Source organism: Phacochoerus africanus, chromosome 6 (genome assembly GCF_016906955.1).
Source record: "Phacochoerus africanus isolate WHEZ1 chromosome 6, ROS_Pafr_v1, whole genome shotgun sequence".
NCBI lineage: Eukaryota > Metazoa > Chordata > Mammalia > Artiodactyla > Suidae > Phacochoerus > Phacochoerus africanus.
The window spans coordinates 112,674,712-112,692,995 of record NC_062549.1 but is presented as its reverse complement, the minus strand read 5'-3'; the positions used below and the strand labels follow the sequence as shown (position 1 = coordinate 112,692,995).

At 40.8% G+C, this 18,284-nt stretch overlaps 1 protein-coding gene across 4 annotated transcripts in view; it reads left to right on the top strand.

Annotated features, from left to right (window-relative positions):
- NTNG1 (netrin G1) overlaps window positions 1-16,080 on the top strand; it is a 321,825-nt gene extending 305,745 nt beyond the window's left edge. For all 4 annotated transcript variants that reach the window (XM_047785162.1, XM_047785161.1, XM_047785158.1 and 1 more), the window contains one exon: window positions 14,286-16,080. In XM_047785162.1, coding sequence (XP_047641118.1) covers window positions 14,286-14,533 — 248 coding nt within the window. In that variant the 3' untranslated portion in view covers window positions 14,534-16,080. The remainder of the gene's footprint in view (window positions 1-14,285) is intronic.
- Window positions 16,081-18,284: the final 2,204 nt, after the last annotated feature.

Genomic DNA, 18,284 nt, shown 5'->3' with positions numbered 1-18,284 from the left:
GGTTTAGGAGACAAAGAATAAACACATGGGAAAGTATTCTAGAAGAAGAAATGAAGGAATGGATATGGAGTAAGTGTTTTTTTCCTACAAAATTCATTTATTCATTCACTCAAAAATGCTCAGATAACTCATTCGATATGATCTGGTACTAGACGTGGTTCTAGGCTTGCACATACAGCCAGGAACAAAACAGTCAAAATCCTTATTGTCACAGAATTTATATCCTAAAATAACTCCTTATTAATATAAAAAGTACATGTATTCAAAGAAAAAGAGTAAGGGATGTCAAAGAAAGTGAAATATGTTAGAACAAGCTATTTCAAAGCACATCGTATGATTTCTCTTTAACCTGCCCACCCATATCTTATTCATCCCTACTTCATCTAACCTTGGTATGTCTTAGTCTGCTTCAAAGAGAAGTGCTAACATCTTTCCACTATGTTTTAAATAATGTTCACAGCCTCCCAGTGGTATCCAAACCAATTTATAATTTTTTTTTTCCTTTCTGCTGCTGGATCTGGAAGCCCCAGAAGGCATGGCTTCCACACATTGCTTGCTAGCCTCTTGATTTCAGTCTAACTAGCTCTCCTCTCTCCTGAGACACAACAGTGTGGCTCTTCATAGGGAAAGCCTTAAAATGTCCTTCTCTATACTTGCAGTGACTTCATTTCCTCCATTTTGGGTCATCTTTTATGTGGATTTCTTCTCATTCCTGCACCCTTGTCTTAACCAATGATGAAAGGGTTCCTTTGGATGGTGAGGAAGGATCCTGAGGTACCTCTCCTCCTGCCTCATGTTTCAAGTTTAGTTTCAGTAACAATTATGTTGCAGAGAATTTCCTAAGGTTACTCATGAGCTAGTTTAGGATCCCTATCTTTACCCAACTATTTTTCTTAAATAAAGGCTTTTGTCTGTTGTTTTCTACATTAAAGAAAAATGAATACATTGCCATTGCTTTTCCATGTAAGGAGCTGTTGGAGTGAAAGATGATATTTTTCAAATCTGCAAGTATTTAAGCACCAAAGAATCAGGAAATCATTATTATTATTATTATTATTATTATTATACTGGTTGAATTTTATTTTATTTGTTTATTTTTATTACTCAGTGGAAATTATTAATGATGAACGTGAACTAGGAGACACAAGAGCACCCATTTTGCAAAGTTGCATTACTAATGAGACATAAATACATGAACCTATAAAAAGCAAAACAAACCCTATTTCTGTGGCTTTTCCAAGCTGTCATTTTGTTGCAGAACTTTGAGCAGTGTCTGGCACTTAAAAAGCACTTAATAATAATCATTAAGTTGAATGATCTCACATGCTCACCACAGCCCCGAGAGATGGCCTCGGTTAGAGATAAAGAAAAAGAAGCTCAGAAATTCAAATTGGAGAGCCGCTAGTGGTGATGTCAGTATTCGAGCCCAGACTCCTGGACACCACCACACTAGACAATGAAGTACTGCACTTTGTAGTTCAAATGTTGAGTGTCTCAGGAATTTATCAATGGGAAAAGACAGTATGAGTTGCAGTGGTGAGTTATGAATTTATTGAGAAAGTGTGCTTATAACTTGTCTGTAATTGTAACCCCTTTGTCTTTTCCCAACCTCACTAATGTGTTTTAGATCATTAAATATCTGGTCCCCAGTACAGTAGCAAATACATTTTTGAAAATTAGCAGTCATTTTTTGCCTGGCTCCCAGCATCCCTAAATGACTCAAGTTATCATTTTGCACATTCTCTTGATTCCATAATGTTGTTTTCCTCACCTTGAATTTATTGACACCAATTCATTTTGCCTTGACATTGGCATTAACAGAGAAATAGCTCTGTTTCATCCTGACATTATAAAATCACCTCCCAAGACTTGGTTTGACATTGTCAGGAGGTGGTTATGGTGACAGCAAGGCCACGGAAGACAAGAGTGAATTACAGTGATACCCAGGAAAAAAAAAAAATCATTAAGAAAAGTTACTGCTGTGTGATTTCAGTAGCTATTTTTCATGCTTAAATATCCCTGCTGTTTAAAAATCCTAAGAGGGCTTAGACTGTATTTAGAACACTCCTGCCAAGTATATGTAGGAAAAATTAAGTCTCTAAGGAGACATTTGGCTGTAGCTCGACAAACAGGAACCTCAAATTATATTTCAGCTTTACAGAGTTCTCGGAGGCATTGAAATTCTGTCTCAACAACAACACAGCAAAACCCCACACGTATGAATTAATGACACAATTATCTCCTTTCAGCTACAGATACTTGAATTTCTTAATGCTGAACGTAAAGGCCTGTAGTATTCGCTACTTCCTGCTCAGAATGTGAAGTGCTTTACAGATCTATCCTCAAAACCGAATGGGACTGTGTGGATTGCCTCTTACAATTCTCAGGGAGCATCAAATCCTTCTACCTATACTCGCTCTTCCTCTGTGGCCTTCAAGGTCTCTCACTTCCAGAGTTCCCATCGTGGCTCAGCAGTTAACGAACCCGACTAGTATCCATGAAGTTGTGGGTTCAATCCCTGGCTCCGCTCCATGGGTTAAGGGTCCAGTATTGCTGTGAGCTGTGGTGTAGGTCACAGATGCAGCTCGATCTCATGATGCCGTGGCTGTGGTGTAGGCCGGCGACTACAGCTCTGATTGGACCCCTAGCCTGGGAACCTCCATATGCTGCTTGTGCAGCCATAAAAAATAAATTAATTAAAAAAAATTCTCTCACTTCCATCCCAGTCCCACTAGAACAGCTCCCTGGATTTTCCTTTAGCCTGCATTCAAAATTTAACTAGCGCCCTTCCAATTAAAAGAAACATACTACCAACTTCCTTCAGGGTCATTTTTCTTTAACATTTGTATTACCTACAACACCAAGATTCTAATGAGAAGTAATATATTTTAACTAATGAAAAATGAAGAGAGTGCTTCTGACCTCTTAGCTCACCTGCCTACCCTGGCTTCTTCCCCTCCCCCCATCCCTTCCCAAGGGATATATGGTATCATCAAAGGAAGATACCCCAAAACAGATCACTGTCCTCTTGCTCATTCAGCTGAGCTGGAATGGCAAAACTGACCAGCAGTTTTTCTACATGTCCCTGGTGAGCTTCCTCCCAATCTCAGCAGATAGTTCACCCTTTCCTTAACTCCAGAGTATGAGTTAACTCCAGCTTAATTCTACCTCTCAGGCTCAGCAGAAGCCCTACCTCCAACTCCACAGAAATTAAATGGGGCCATCAAAGAATAGTTCCTGCTACTTCCTGTTTTCCAACCCATGAGCAATATATCCATCTGTCTTGATACCTGTCTAATAGCAATAGATACGAATTCACCATTCAGACAGAGGCAGAGAACAAAAGAGAAATTTTATTACTTGTTTAATAAATATTTATTGGCCATCTACTTGGTGTCAGGAACAGGGCTGAATATTCATGACACAACCACAATGAACAGGTCACAGATACAGTACAGACATGTACAAGTACAGCAAATAGGAGTCTCCCACAGACCCAAGGACCATAGACTAAAGTTTTCTTTATGTTAAGTCTGACTATGACCCCCTGTACTGGAAGAGTAGTGGGAAATTCAGTTACAATCATCATCGTGGCTTGATTTTCAAATGTAAAAATGTCTGCTCACTTTACATCTGTCTGCTCTAGTTAACAGTGAGATGGCCCTTGGGCTACAGATCCCTTTAGCTCAGGGGACTCTACTGGTTCCATCCACCTGTGAGGCTGTGCAGCCTTCTGCAAGGCAAGGAATCCTTGTATCTCATTCTCTCCTGTGATTATAGGATTGTGTAGGTATCATGCCTTTTATGAGATAATTTTTGTTGATATTTAAGATAATTGGTAGTTTGACTATAAATATGTATATATTAATAACAAATACTGAAATATGGCATAATGTGGTCACATGATTCATTTATTGAAAGTACCCCTATCATCTCATTAAAAGATAGTTTTACTTTTTAAGGTAACGATTCTTTTTGTTAACATTTTTAATATTTTCAAAGGACTGTATATTTATTCCAGACAATGTGGAAAGAGCAAAAAGTATAAAGACGAAAGCTAAAGTCACAAAAATCACCTACACTCCTACCAGCTAGCAATGAACACTGGTCACATTTTGGTATGATCTGTCCTGGTACTTTCTCTAAGGTTTAAATTCTATAAGGTATATAGAGAGGTGTCTGTCTGTACTTATGGGGATCACTACATAAATATTTGTACTGCTTTTTCTTCTGACAGATGTCATGTACTTTGAAACGATGATTTATACCCTGATGTATGTTGTCATCGTGTGTGACTGTGCCTCCCACTGAGCACTGTCTTTCACCTTGGGCAAAAGAGTAGAGGTCGCACCTTTTTATTAAACTAGACAAGTGCATTTTCTGATACCAGATGAGAAAGTCTGTGATTTCTCAGCACTGTTTTTATGAGCACCTTGCCTGTGTCTGTGTCTGAAGGTGTTGACCTAAATAGGATTTCAATACATCATTAATGATCGCTTTGGGAAAGGTGCCCAGCCTTTGGCTTATGGGATTCTCAGTGAATTAATTATTTCTCAACATCAGCAAAGGTTTTTTTTTTTTTTTTCAGGTTGCAACAGCTAAGAACTTTGGAGGTGTTTGGGCAGTGCTTCTAGCGCCTGTATTGGAGTCACCTGTTATCTCATTCATGCTAGCCGGGTCACCACATACTGCAGGCATAGGCTCCTTCAGATGAATGTGGCTTTCTTAGGATGTTTTGAAGTATTTTCTTTGCTTGGACAAGAGCAAGTGTCACTCCCATAATCGGTGCTTTGATATTAGATGACTAAGAATAGACGGACCGCTCTCTGTTGTCAGAACCTGCCCTACTTGATTACCCAGTCACATCTGACTGCCAGCTGATGGCAGCACATTGTTCCCTACAGCCCCTTTAGCTCTGTTCTTTGGCCTCATTACACTGATACAAAGTAGGCTGGATGCTGTCACACAAGGATCCTGCCACCAACAACACTGTCCCCAGATGGATACAGACATAGAGGAGAGTGTGGATGAGAGCAGAAATGCAAGGCTTTTTCCACTTGATGGCCCCCAGGTTTGAGTCTAGATACTCTATCTCCTGCCTCACTGTTGAAGAGGCTAAAATTTGGCCAAGGGGCAGTGTCCCCTATGCTACTCCGAAAACACACCTTATGTACTCTGATTGGCACAGGAGAAAGCACATTGAATGAGAGTATGCAAGTCATCTTTGAGGAAACGGGCACTTCCAGTCCGAGCTGACCTTGCAAGTACACGGCAGTTGATTTCAAATATTCAATAACTGCTTGTTTGACCCCATGCTGTCTCAAGATTCATACCCACAGAGGATGTATACAGATGCTGTCTTTGAGAGAGGACGTTGGCTTCCTTTTTCACCTCAAGTACCTTGAATTGGATAGGTGGTGATGAATTCATTATTCTGGCAGAGATAGAAATAAGCACCTCACCCGTCCCCCCTGAGCCTCTAGCATTAGGAGAGCTTGGGAAGGTATTGAACATTAACAAAGTATACTTAGGTTGTGTTTTATGTTTTTTAAAGCACTGCCACGTAATTCATCTTGAGGCTCACACAACTGTGAGGTCAGTGAATAGGACAGGTGTTATTATCCTTGCTTTAGAAGTGAGGAAAGAGGAGCACAAGAGGTTAAATGATTTCTCCAAGTTCACCCAGCCCATTAACCACTAAGACCAGACCTGAATCACAAGTTCTCCACCCTAATTCTTGTCATACTGCTTCATGCCTCTAGTGAGGAAAAAAACATCCGTGTTCCATGGGGCACTAGATAAGACCAATGGCCGAAATTGATCAAGCCAAACAGCCACCTCAGTCATTATCAGGACTCATAACATGGGAGAAGTCCAACCGTTATCACGTATTTAATGAAAAAGAGGAGGAATTCCTCACTCTTTGCCTTTTAAGATGATAGGATTTCCATAAGAAGTATTCATGCAAATCCTGAAGTTCAAGAGAAACTTCAGAAATAAGTTTGATAAACTCCTTCCCTAACATTATCACGAGAATGTAAGCTCCACAGAAGCAGCAGCATTGTCCATCTGGCTCCCACTATGTGTCCATCATCTAGCCTTGCCTGGTTGGATGATGGATGAATCATTAAGGGTTTTGTGATATGTCCAAGGCCTTACAGCAAACCGGTGGCTAGGCAGCACTAGAACTTGGGTTTTATGACTCTTAATCGGTGTTGTTGTTGTTGTGGTTGTTGTTGTTTTAACCACTAAACCACATCCCCAACCATGGCCAGACATGAGAAAGAGAAGATAGGAAAAATGCAGTTCGTGTACCTAGAATTCCCCAAAAGGCCATTAGACAGCAGTCTATAAAGTTTCTTCCATACCCTAGGAGCTCACCTGTGGGTTCAGTTTTACATCTCACAACTTAGTGAAACAGCCACCAATTCTGAATAAATGGGTCATAATCACAGCTCTTCATCTCCCTCCACAAACTCTCAAATGCCTAAATCAGAACTGAATGTTGCACACATGCCTTTGTTATTAGCCTGTTTGGCAGAGGTTATTCACTCTTTGACGTTTCTTTGAAAAGGACGGGAACAATTTGGAATGTCTTTCCCTCAGCAATCCTGGGCTTGTTTCTGGTGGTGAAGGTAGAGGTCACTTTATTAACACAACCATCAAGAAAGGCTGTCATGGTAACGCATTGCATTGATTCCTTGAAGTGCAGGAGACAAAGCCAAAAAGAGAAACTTTCAAGTCTATAAATACAGACCCAGCATTGCTCAAGCATAGCAGCTCACTGACAGGGCGAACCTAAATGTATAGCTTTGAACAAGACCCAAACAGAGAAAAGCAAACTTCCCTTTGGTAGTGTAATGGATCATCATGACCATAATGGGAATACGTGACCCTTTGGGTTGCAAAAGAAAAGAATAGAACAAGTAGCAACACTAAGTCCTAGCTGGTACCCTCTTTGTGCCTTTGGGTTTCTTCTCTAGGTCTGCTTTTCCATACCCTTCAGAAAGGACTAACAGAGGGAAAAGGAATCAAGTCTTCTAATTCGCATTTTGACAAGTTTTCTGTTTAGGAAAAGTATTTGACAATCAAGAAACCTACAAAAAAGTGAAAGGATCGAATGACTTATCCACATCCCTGTGACTCTCATTATCCAAGTTAGAAGTAAGATAAAAAGAAGTGAAAGAGGGAGGAGGAAATGCCGCTTGTCCCTGTTCTTTTGCTGTGAAAATTCTGAGTGTTTTTATAAATACGTAGGGACTATGGGAGCTTATTTATCTACTATGGTGGCTTGCTTACTGAAGCTGTCATCAGAGCTGTTAGGTCACCTTGCTGACTTCAGCCTTTCCACCGGATTCCACACTTCATCTTTTGGCCCCATAACTGTCTGGGTCTAACATTGATACCATAACCTTATCTCAAGGGCCACAGAGTTATCTTGGTCACTACATTTGAAAGCATTCTTGATATTGAAACCTCACAGGGTTATAGGTTGTTGTATGTGATATTGGACACAGCATAATGAATTTATTTCTATCAATAGTAAAACAATCCTTTAGAATATAGTCAAGCTAGTACCAAAGTTGTATAAGCTTTGCCTATATCTGAGGGTTACGTTTAATCATGATCAAAAGAATTGTGTCTAGCAGATAACAATTTGTGTCCAATATGGGGTCAAGGGTTGTATAAGAGCTCTAAAAATGAACCCTCACTGTTTGCTGAGATAGCATACTCTTAGATGGCCAGTAGTCATGAAGAAAGAATGAAATGTAAATACTTAACAAGTAAGGTCAGCATTTGAGCCAAATCCACATAGAAGGGCACCAAATAAAGAGGTGGTAACCGCAAGGTTCATGTTGGATAGAAATCGCTAGTAGGATTTTTAATCTGCAATGACACACAAGATGAAATGGAGAGAATGCCAGGATTTTCTAAATGGGCATTTGTCCTCATGCCAGTTTTATCAACTGATGGTGGTTGCTCAAAACCTTGTGTTGAGCGGAGTTCTGAAGTTTAGTGCAAGAGAATGCCATGATTAAGTAGCTATGTTTTCTACTTAGAGGAAGAGGAAATGAGAGCATATGTAACATAGTTGCCATTCCCAACCTAGACTTTTTATATTGTTGGTATTTTGTATATGAGCTGATTTGTATTTGGAGCTCTGCCAGAATGTGGTGGACCTCTAGAAGATCCAGTGTTTAATGCTATTAACAAAGACCTCTGCCTAGTGTGGTATAAAAACAGAGCAGTTGTCAATGCAAATGAAAATTTCCCAAAGATTTACAAAAGAGTTCCTTTGTCTTGAGGAGCATAGAATGCAGTGCACACTGTGCAACACATCACTACATTTCTCTTGACTGTTCTCTTCTATGTGAAGAGCAGTCATCTGGAAATTGGGAGGCCTGGTTTCTAGATTTGGAGCTACCCTTAACTGTTTTCAGTTTCCTCATCTAGAGCTTATCTAGATAGTTTCTTTAAGCTTTGATTTTACTATTTCTATGAGAGCAAGGTAGAACATGACAAGGATGATGTTGGTTCTCTTTCATTGTGAGCAGTACTAAAGGGTCCATCTTAGATCCTAGCCCTCTGGGATACTCCCCCAGGAAGATAATCTATTCTTATGTTTCAGCTCCAAGTACTTATAGCTGCCTTCATTCCTATGGTTCTGCACCTGGAAACTTACTCTCTCTGATCAAAAATCACCAAGACATCTTCATTCTCTTTTCCCCAGTGTACACAAGGACAGCTGCCTGTCTTCATTGCTGTGATCGGATACCCTGATCCAAGCCTTCAACATTTTATCACCAACATTAATTGAAAAATGATTCTTGGAGTTCCCGTTGTGGCTCAGCAGTTAGCAAGCCTGACTAGCATCCATGGGGACGCGAATTTGATCCCTGGCGTTGCTCAGTGGGTTGGGGATCTGGTGTTGCTGTGAGCTGTAGTGTAGGTTGCAGATGGGGCTTGGATTTTGAGTTGCTGTGTCTATGGTGTAGGCCGGCAGCTACAGCTCCAATTCGACCCCTAGCCTGGGAACCTCCATATGCCTCAGGTGCAGCACTAAAAGACACAAAAAAAAAAGAAAGAAAGAAAAAGAAAGGAAGGAAGGAAGGGAAAGGAAGGAAGGAAGGAAGAAAGAAAGAAAGAAAGAAAGAAAGAAAGGAAAGAAGAAAGAAAGAACGAAAGAAAGAAAGAAAGAAAGAAAGAATGGGAAAGAAAAGAAGTAAGTAAAGGCAGTCGGACTGAAGGAAATGAAGTCAGGAAAGCAGTGGAAGAATTCAAGCAGGAAAGCAACGAATCAAGTAAAGAAGAAAGAAAAGAAAGAAAGACTACCACACAAGAAAGAAAGAAAGAAAGAAAGAAAGGAAAGAAGGATAATTCTTTGGGGGCGGGGGGCTTCCCTGTTCGTTACAGGATATTTGGTAGCATCTCTACCTACTAGATGCAAGTAGTATGCCCTCCCCCAAAGTGTGACAACCAAATGCGTCTCTAGACATTGTCACATGTCCCCTGGGAGACAAAAGTCATCACAGTTGAAAACCACTACTCTAGACTGACAGCCAAAGACCTCTATTAAATGTTAATTCCTCAAATTCCTCCAATCCTTTTTCTAATTATTCTAAAATCCCTTCTGTCAGATTCAATCAAGAACATGCAATGCTTCTTTTGCATATTTCCTTTACCCAACTCCAAGTGCCCTTCCTCTCACTCCCTTCCAGTCCTCCTGTTTATTCCTAGGTACGGCCAGCCACAGCAGGAAGGCTTCTGTGATCTATCTTATAACCCCATATGATCATTGCATTTTGTCGACATCTTTTATTCTCATCATCACTTGTGGTCTTTCTTTCTATTCCTAGGGCTTAAATGCTGATATTCTGCAGTGTTCTTTCTGCAGGTTTCATTTCCACTTACTCTATATTCTAGAAGGATGAGGTCTTCTGTTCCTTTCTCTTTACTCTTTGTAACAATGACCACCATCACCCCTGCTCTAAATCTTTATCTCCAGGATGAACTACCTCCTGAACTCTTAACTAGTTTTTCCTACTAATAACAAGAACCCTGCAGAAGAGCCTACATTTCCCTCTAAGTCAGCAGGTCCAAAAAAGTTTGTTTTCTTTCCTGACCAAACCTTTCCTTCAATCTTCTTTTCTTAATAAATGACATAATGATGCATCCAAATGCCAAAAATCTCAGACTGTCTCTTACCTATTTCAAATAACCTGTCCCCACATCTCCTTCCATTCCCATCTCTTCCTTCTCCCCATTGCTCTAGCCTAGACCAAGTCCATTTTGTTGACATCTGTAGTCACCTTGCCTCCAGTCTATCCTTTCTCTGGTTTAGCCTCACCCCGCCCCGTCTTTAAATCACCACCCTGCCCATAGGTCTTTGACAGCTTCTCATTGCCAAGTATCTAAACTCTGCAGTGTTGTTACTTAGTGTTGTTAGGGCTAGGGTTAGGGTTAGGGCCAGGTCACACCATTCCTTCCTCATTCCTCACTCACTAGCATGTTCCATGTATCACACCATTCCAGAGCCAGGTCACACCATTCCTTCCTCATTCCTCACTCACTAGCATGTTCCATGTATCTCTCACACAAGGTCCAGTCAGAAAACTGAATCCACACTAGATATTTCAACAGAGAGACTTTATGAAGAGGGATGGTTAAGGAGGATTTTAGAATTTCAACATGAGAAGAGGACATTGAAGTAACTCAGAGATAGTAACCACGTAAGCAGGGAGCAGTTATCACTTTTGGGCTGAGGAGTTATAGGAAAGAGGATGGGGTTATTAGAAACTAAAAGTGTGTAGGAGAGACCCCCACAGATGTGGAACCTATATACCTCTTAGGAGGGGTATCTGCTGATGCAAGTGCCTCCTAAAGGCTAGGCATGGGCCCCTTGGAGCTGCGACTCAAACCTCTGGTGAAGGAATGCTGCCAGGTTGGTGCAGAAACCTCTAGGGGTGAGATGGAAATGGTTCTGAAAAATCAGAGCCCTGGGACCAACTGCTGCTATTGAGATGTAAAGCCATTACTGGAGCCAAGAAACAGGAAAATGGAACTCTCTGCTTCCCTCCTATCTTCTCTGTTCCCTCTAGTGCACCCTATTGGTGGAAACCAGGAGACAGTTTGCAGGGTTCCAGCCTCAACATCAGAAGGAAAAGGAGGATTTAGTGTTGAGAGAAAATGGCCTAATAACCAGCACAGTGTACTTTCACGTCCCCTTGCCTTTACTCATACGATTTGCCCACCCATGGTGTTCTTTCTACCAGCATCTGCCTGATGCATGTCGTTGATCAAATACAATCTCCTTTCTATAATTCTCTCTAATCTTTCCCCAAATAATTATTTATACCAGCAGCTGAGTTCCTCTAGCAGTTTGCAGGCACCTCCTTTATAGTTTTTTTTAATATATTGCATCAAAATTATTTCTGTATATGTTCATTTGTTTGTTTTCTGCAAAGCTGTGAGTTCCTTTAGGGCGGGTAGAAGTACAACCATACAGTTTAGCAGGGTGGCTGGCACACAGCAGATGTTTGTTTGAGCTGAATGGAAATGATAAAATATTTTCATGAGATTAATATTAGATCATTTCTTATATATATTTTATTTTCCCAACCAGACTTGAACTTTATAAGAGCAGAGGCCATGCTTTCTACTTTTTTTTTTTCATGGTGTTTAGTACAAAGTTTCATATGCTGAAGAAGAGCTCAATGATATTTGTTAACCACTTAGTTTATTAATTAAGCACCACAAATTTGGTTCAAAACGACGTGAAGATGGAGCATAAGTTTATGAATAGCAGGTAAGATTTGTAGTTAGGTTTAGATGTGTTTCTAGCACATGAGTCCAACAGAGAGATCTGTACAGGTGGTAAAGTTCTGTGTTTGTTGAATAGCACAATCGAGGGACCAAATGTAATGTCTTACAGAGAATTCTAAAAAAAAACGAAGTATATTCCAGGTTTCATTTTTTTTTTTTGCTTATTTCTTACAGAAAATATGTTTTCCCAACTGATGAGATTATTAATCCTGGGTTATATCTGGTCCTTGAATATTTAATTTCTCATGATCATCAACATCAATTAATAGATTATTTAAATGTAGGAAAGGTATTGAATTTTAACTTAATCACTGACTTCTTGAAAAGAGAAACCTCTGTTCAAAAACTGATTTACATTCAGGTCCAAGAAGAAGAATAATAGCTTTTTTTTTTTTTTTCTTAAGGGGACTGATATTTAATTAACTATTGATTTCTTCTCAATTATTCAAGGCAAGCAATTATCGATATTGATGGAAACGATATTTCCCTGTGTCTAGTGCCCAAATGAAAGGAAATATCCCATTCAGCAATCTGCTGCCTGGAACAAGAAATGCTGAGAATCTTTAACTTTAAATGAAAACAGTTGTTTGGATCTGTTTATTCCATGTTGCCCCAATTAAACAGATATTTCCTGAAGTGTAAGCAAAACAAAATCCCTAAAACCTACGTATCTTTTCCAAATTAACAACCACCAAAAAAAGAGGGGTTTTTGTCCATTTTGACCCTGTGTTTAACCACTTAACCCTTGCAGACTTTGCCTCAGAGTACAGATCTTGACATTTTTCACTGTGACTCATAGAATACTATAATTTGGGTATAATATTCATGATTTCTAAGCCACCCAATGAGAGGTAGCTTACATAAACATTAGAATCCCTGGAACACTACCTTGTATATCAATATTTTGAGCCTGAAGGATTTAGTAGGCCTTAATCATCACTGCTAACATCTACAGATAGCAAGTATGGGCACCTTTGAAAATTATACCCATCCATTATGCAGCGATGTTAGAAGCCGCCAAGAAATTGTTGTAGGTGGTGGGAAAGCAGAGCCCTGTGTCGGGCACTTTGTTATTTCCTCTGTGAGCATCTGCCACCATCTTTTCTCAGCTCATTTGCATTAGCGTGTTTGCCTGGAAGAAGCTTCCTTTGAAGGTGACATGACTATTGAACATGATTAATGGACAAGGCGATATACTATATTGAATTATTACTTGGGAGAGGAGGGTTATTTTTTAACATACTTCACACTTGATAGTAATGTTAAATGCGTGTGTGTGTGTGTGTGTGTGTGTGTGTGTTTAATTTGTGTGGTATTCCTGGAGAAATTTAACAATGACATTTTTCTTAAATGAAAAATATTACAATTTCTAAGAAGCGACTTTTTCTGCTCTGCGCACCCCTCTCCATTCCAGAGTGACTCTATATATTAAGTGCTTAAGCGGCATATGTTGCTGGGAAGTGTTCTTGGCTCTTTTACTTTTTGATCTCGATTTAATTTCCCTGAGTTCTATTTATCATTCTGCTAAATAAGTGAAACCTTGATTATCTAAAAGACTAGGAGATCTGGAATTAATGAGAATAACCAGATTTTTGAAGACATGAGAAATTATTAGAGATTAAAGTTACATGGTAGGGACCCTGAATTAATGAATTTTAGTATCTGGAATTTCTCGATTTATTCAAACTGATTCTGTTAGTTGATGACACAGTGAAATTTTGGTAATCAGGGTTTCACCATTGCATTGATTATTATTCCTGAAAATCAAGGTACCCTTTGACTGGACTTGCCATATTCACAAGGCCGTAAATATCCTAATAGGCCGTTAGGGGCAAATGTGACTGCTCTTCCTCACACGGAGCCTCCCGGGAAAGGCTTTCTCTCTTCGGATCTGGCTGCTGCCTGGCCCTTGACTGGAGCATGTTGCCTGCGTCCCATCCCCGCGCTCCCCACCCCCTCCCATGCTTGCCTGCTGGGTCCTGCCTTCCTGCATGCAGCGCTGGAATCACCTGCAGGGAGATCGGCCCACCCCTTAGAGATTCTTGGTCATTTTAGAAATACTGCTTTGCATTTTAATTCCACTCATCTGGCTTCAAAGCTCTGCATTCCTAAATCAGGCACTATCCTTGAAAAACCCTGGAGGTCACAGCAGGTCCCAGTTCCATGAAGAGAAGATACTGCCAAACCAGGAGTATCGCATTACTTTGTATTTGCTAGCCTGAAATGGACAGTGATAATACCCAAGATTGCAGCAGAAATCTATATGAAAGGACTAATATGATCAAAACAAAGGCAGCAAACTACATTTGTTTGGAAATTGGAGTCACATGTTTAGTTTGCAGAGGGGAGGGGGGAGCACAGGATCAATAGAGATTTTTTTTTTAAGCTGAAATCGTGATGTACCAGATGAACTTAAATTGATTCTGCTTCTCCTCCCCGCGCCCCCCTCCCTCGTTCTGCAGCGAATGTCTGCGACAACGAGCTACTGCACTGCCAGAATGGAGGGACATGCCACAACAACGTGCGCTGCCTGTGCCCGGCCGCATATACGGGCATCCTGTGCGAGAAGCTGAGGTGCGAGGAGGCAGGCAGCTGCGGCTCTGACTCGGGCCAGGGAGCGCTCCCGCGCAGCTCCCCCGCTCTGCTGCTGCTGCTGCTGCTGCTGCTGCTGGCCGCTCTGCTGGGGATAACCAGCCCCCTGGGGATCTAGGCGGCGCATCCAGCCACCGCGCGGGCCACGCAAACACAACCCCAGCATTTGCTACTAACATAGGAAACCACCCTCAGACACCCCCACTCAAACACAGTGTACAAACTAAGAAGGCCTAACTGAACTAAGCCATATTTATCAGCCGTGGACAGCACACCCAAGTCAAGACTGTTAATTTCTGACTCCAGAGGAGTTGGCAGCTGTTGATATTACCACTGCAAATGACATTGCCAGCTGCAGAGCTTATCGCGGATTGGAAAGGCTGTGACAGCTCCTCAAACAGGAAGGACAAAAAATCCAACAAATCAAGCAACCTAAAAAAGGTTTGCTATGCTCACATGGTGTGCCCTGCCCAGCACCACCCTGGCCCTGAGTGTGGACCAACCAAATAGAAGCATTCTTTGCCGGCAGTGCACTGTGGGTCTAAGGAAGTCTGTTACAAGCTGCCATACTGGCCCGCTTCAGCCCCTGAATCCCTTCTGACCTGTGCTTTAGTGAACGTTGCTCTGTAACCCTTGTTGGTTGAAAGATTTCTTTGTCTGATGTTAGTAATGCACATGTGTAACAGCCCCCTCCAAGCTCAAGCCAGTCATCCCCGGTATATCTCAGCAGCACTGAGTCATCCCAGTGCCAGCACACGTCCACTGTCCAAGAGTGGCTATAGGAAAAAAGAAAGTGTATCTATCCTTTTGTATTCAAATGAAGTTATTTTTCTTGAAATACTGTAATATGTAGATTTTTTGTATTCTTGCCAACTTGTGTTACCAGACAATCTGTTAATGTATTTAATTCAAATCAGCAAAGACTGACATTTTATTTTGTCCTCTTTTGTTCTGTTTTGTTTCATTGTGCAGAGGTTTCTCTGTAAGGGCAACGAACTTGCTGGCATCAAAGAATATCAGTTTACATATATAACAAGTGTAATAAGATTCCACCAAAGGACAGTCTAAGTGTTTTCTTGTTGCTTTAACACTGGAAGATTTAAAGAATAAAAATTCCTGCATAAACGATTTCAGGAATTTGTATTGCAATTTCTTAAGATGAAAGGAGCAGCCACCAAGCAGATTCACATTCACTTTACTGATTTCTATGTGGACTGAATACACTCAGCTGACGAATTTAGTACCCAGGAAGATGGATTGATGTTCACTAGCTTGGACAACTTCTGCAAAATATGAGACTATTTCCACTTGGGAAAAATTATAACAGCAAAAAAAAAAAAAAAAATCTAAGTGATTGCCAAGATTATGCCAAAGCCTGTTGGCAGAGTACTAAGAGACTTTTATTTTTAAGTCATGCTATTTTCACAGATTGATGTGACCATGTGACTCTAGGGATGCTGATCTATGTATCTTTCCAATTACAGTGTTTACATGGAGTATCATAAGAAGCCACCTGGGGAACCAGGAAAGTCGCAGGGAAATTGAGTGATTAGCAATTTGACTTTGAATATATTCAGATTAAGTATTTACAGGAAATATCAAAATATACAGCAGCAAGTAGGCATAACTGCTGTTCCTGAGAATAAAGTTTGTTCTAAGTACCGCCCAAGGTGTAATAAATTCTTGTTTCTGCCTTTTATTAGGCCAATTACTGTGCAAGACAGCAAGGCGGGGAGGGTAGGGGCGGACCTCTGCAAAGTTACCAAGTGGCTGAAACAGTGTGTATTCCATTCCCAGCACACTGTTACCCTACAGGTTACAAATGTGTTAGCAGCAGCATCTCCTGGAATCAAAAACAATTATCAGCCCAAGCTAGAGTCTGAAGGGCAATGAAGTCCTACATGACTTGATAGAGCAATAACCTATGATGGTGTTAGGTGGAAGCCTACTTCCAGCCTGAATTCTTCACCCTGTCGCCGCTCCTTGCTGAAATGGGGGATGGAGGGGAGATGTCTTCTGATAAATATCCTCAGTAAAAACTAGATGAAGGAACAGCATGTCTTATTGGGTTTGTTCCCAGAAAAGCCAATTCAAAGAAGGCAATAAAAGGTAAACAGGTAATGCCTGTGCTGCCTGCCACCCCACGTCTAAGTCGATTGAATGTTTGTTATTCAAACCCACAGTCTCTTTTGATGTAAGAAATAAGAAAAGATGGAAATAAATTAGAGCTCTGGCTTAGTGCCAGAGTGGCCAACCAGAAATTGGAGATTGCATTAGAAGCATAAACAGCAAATTATATTTCAGGCTTACCAAAGACTACATGTGAAAATGCCGATAACATGCAGAGTTTGAGATTACTTATAATGAGGTGGATTTCTAATATTAAAATTGGAATTTAAGTTGTCTTATAGTTTATTAGCACAAACCAAAGGCAGACTGTGTTGTTTCCAGCAACAACGCACTTTACCATTATCCGCTCGTGGCTTTGCCCCTATGCTCAGGAATCAAACTGCACATTTCAATAAAGAGTATTCCAAGAGCTAATTCCAACATTTAATGAAGGCCTGATCTAAATCAGTTCTTCTGCATTTTGTCTTTATGAAGCTATAAGAATCTAAATTGATGAGGAATATCTTGCATTCAGTGTATTTAGATACAGTTTTTTGAATTTTCTGAAGTGATGTGATCTGCTTTTAATAAATTCAATTTTAGGTATGTAACAAATGGAAATGAAATGCTCTTTTTAATCTGGATTCTCAAATTCTTCTAAAGGGTGTATTATTTTGATGAAGCCCCAACTCAGTGGATTTTATTCGTCTACTGCTTTCTAGCGTTCTGGCAAAGCTGGCTCCATCTACAACATGATGTCTAAGAACAAAATTGGGGTGAAAAGTGGGTCCTAAATTGTTCACATACTTAAGGTGCTGATTCTTGGTCCGTCTCTCCTTGGATTAAGCCTCAGGGTTGGTTGCTACAGTCATATATGAGTTAATCTATCAACTTTACAGCAAAGTACAAATAGGATTCCTTCCATCAAAACCATTGATGAACATAAAACTTTGGAGAATCTTTGTCCCAAGGTTCAGCTATATAGAACAGAGTTGATATTTACAGGAAAGTAATTAGATTGCCCTGTGTTGATGTGGAAATGATTCATTTCTGAACACAGTGATTCATTCCTGTGCAAAGCCTGGAGGAGCTCTTTAGTCCCACAAGAGAGGGGCCCTTGCTTAGAGGGGCCCATTCTTAACCTCTTCCCACTCTGTCTCAGTAGCCAGGAACCTAGAATTCCCTCCCCAGCTGTTCTGCACCCACTTTTAGGGTGTGTGCACCTCTTCTAGGGGTACACACTCCTGAAAGCAGGCAGCATCATGAGTGCACACCCTTGAACACAAGAGGCGGCAAAAAGTGATGTGTGTAGATAAATTAGTGATTTGGGCCTGGAAGTATATGCTGGGAAATTCACACGCATGTGAGAAGAGGCTCCTTGCAGTGAAAACCAGAGCTCAAGAATGGAAAAGAAGGGACTAATGGGTGGACGAGAGATAAAGCAGGGCTCCCTCAGGGCTGGGATCCAGTGCAGAACTCTGAGCAATTTAAAGGCTCTGAAACTATACCTGGTTTCCAGTTGTTATCAAGAACTTGTGTCAAGGCAGCAGGGTGGAACATAGCATTATTTAACAGTATATTTGCTTGATGTATAATTAATATTTAGACACATGGCATATGAGCTTCCATTGGTCCTTTTGTGCTGGCCCCTCCCTGGTTGGTCAGCCTGGAGATGAACACTGCATAAGGTGCCCATGAGTCAAATCACTAAGTTGGTACAAATTCACCCAGGTACAGATCGGAAGAAGGCATGTGGGCAC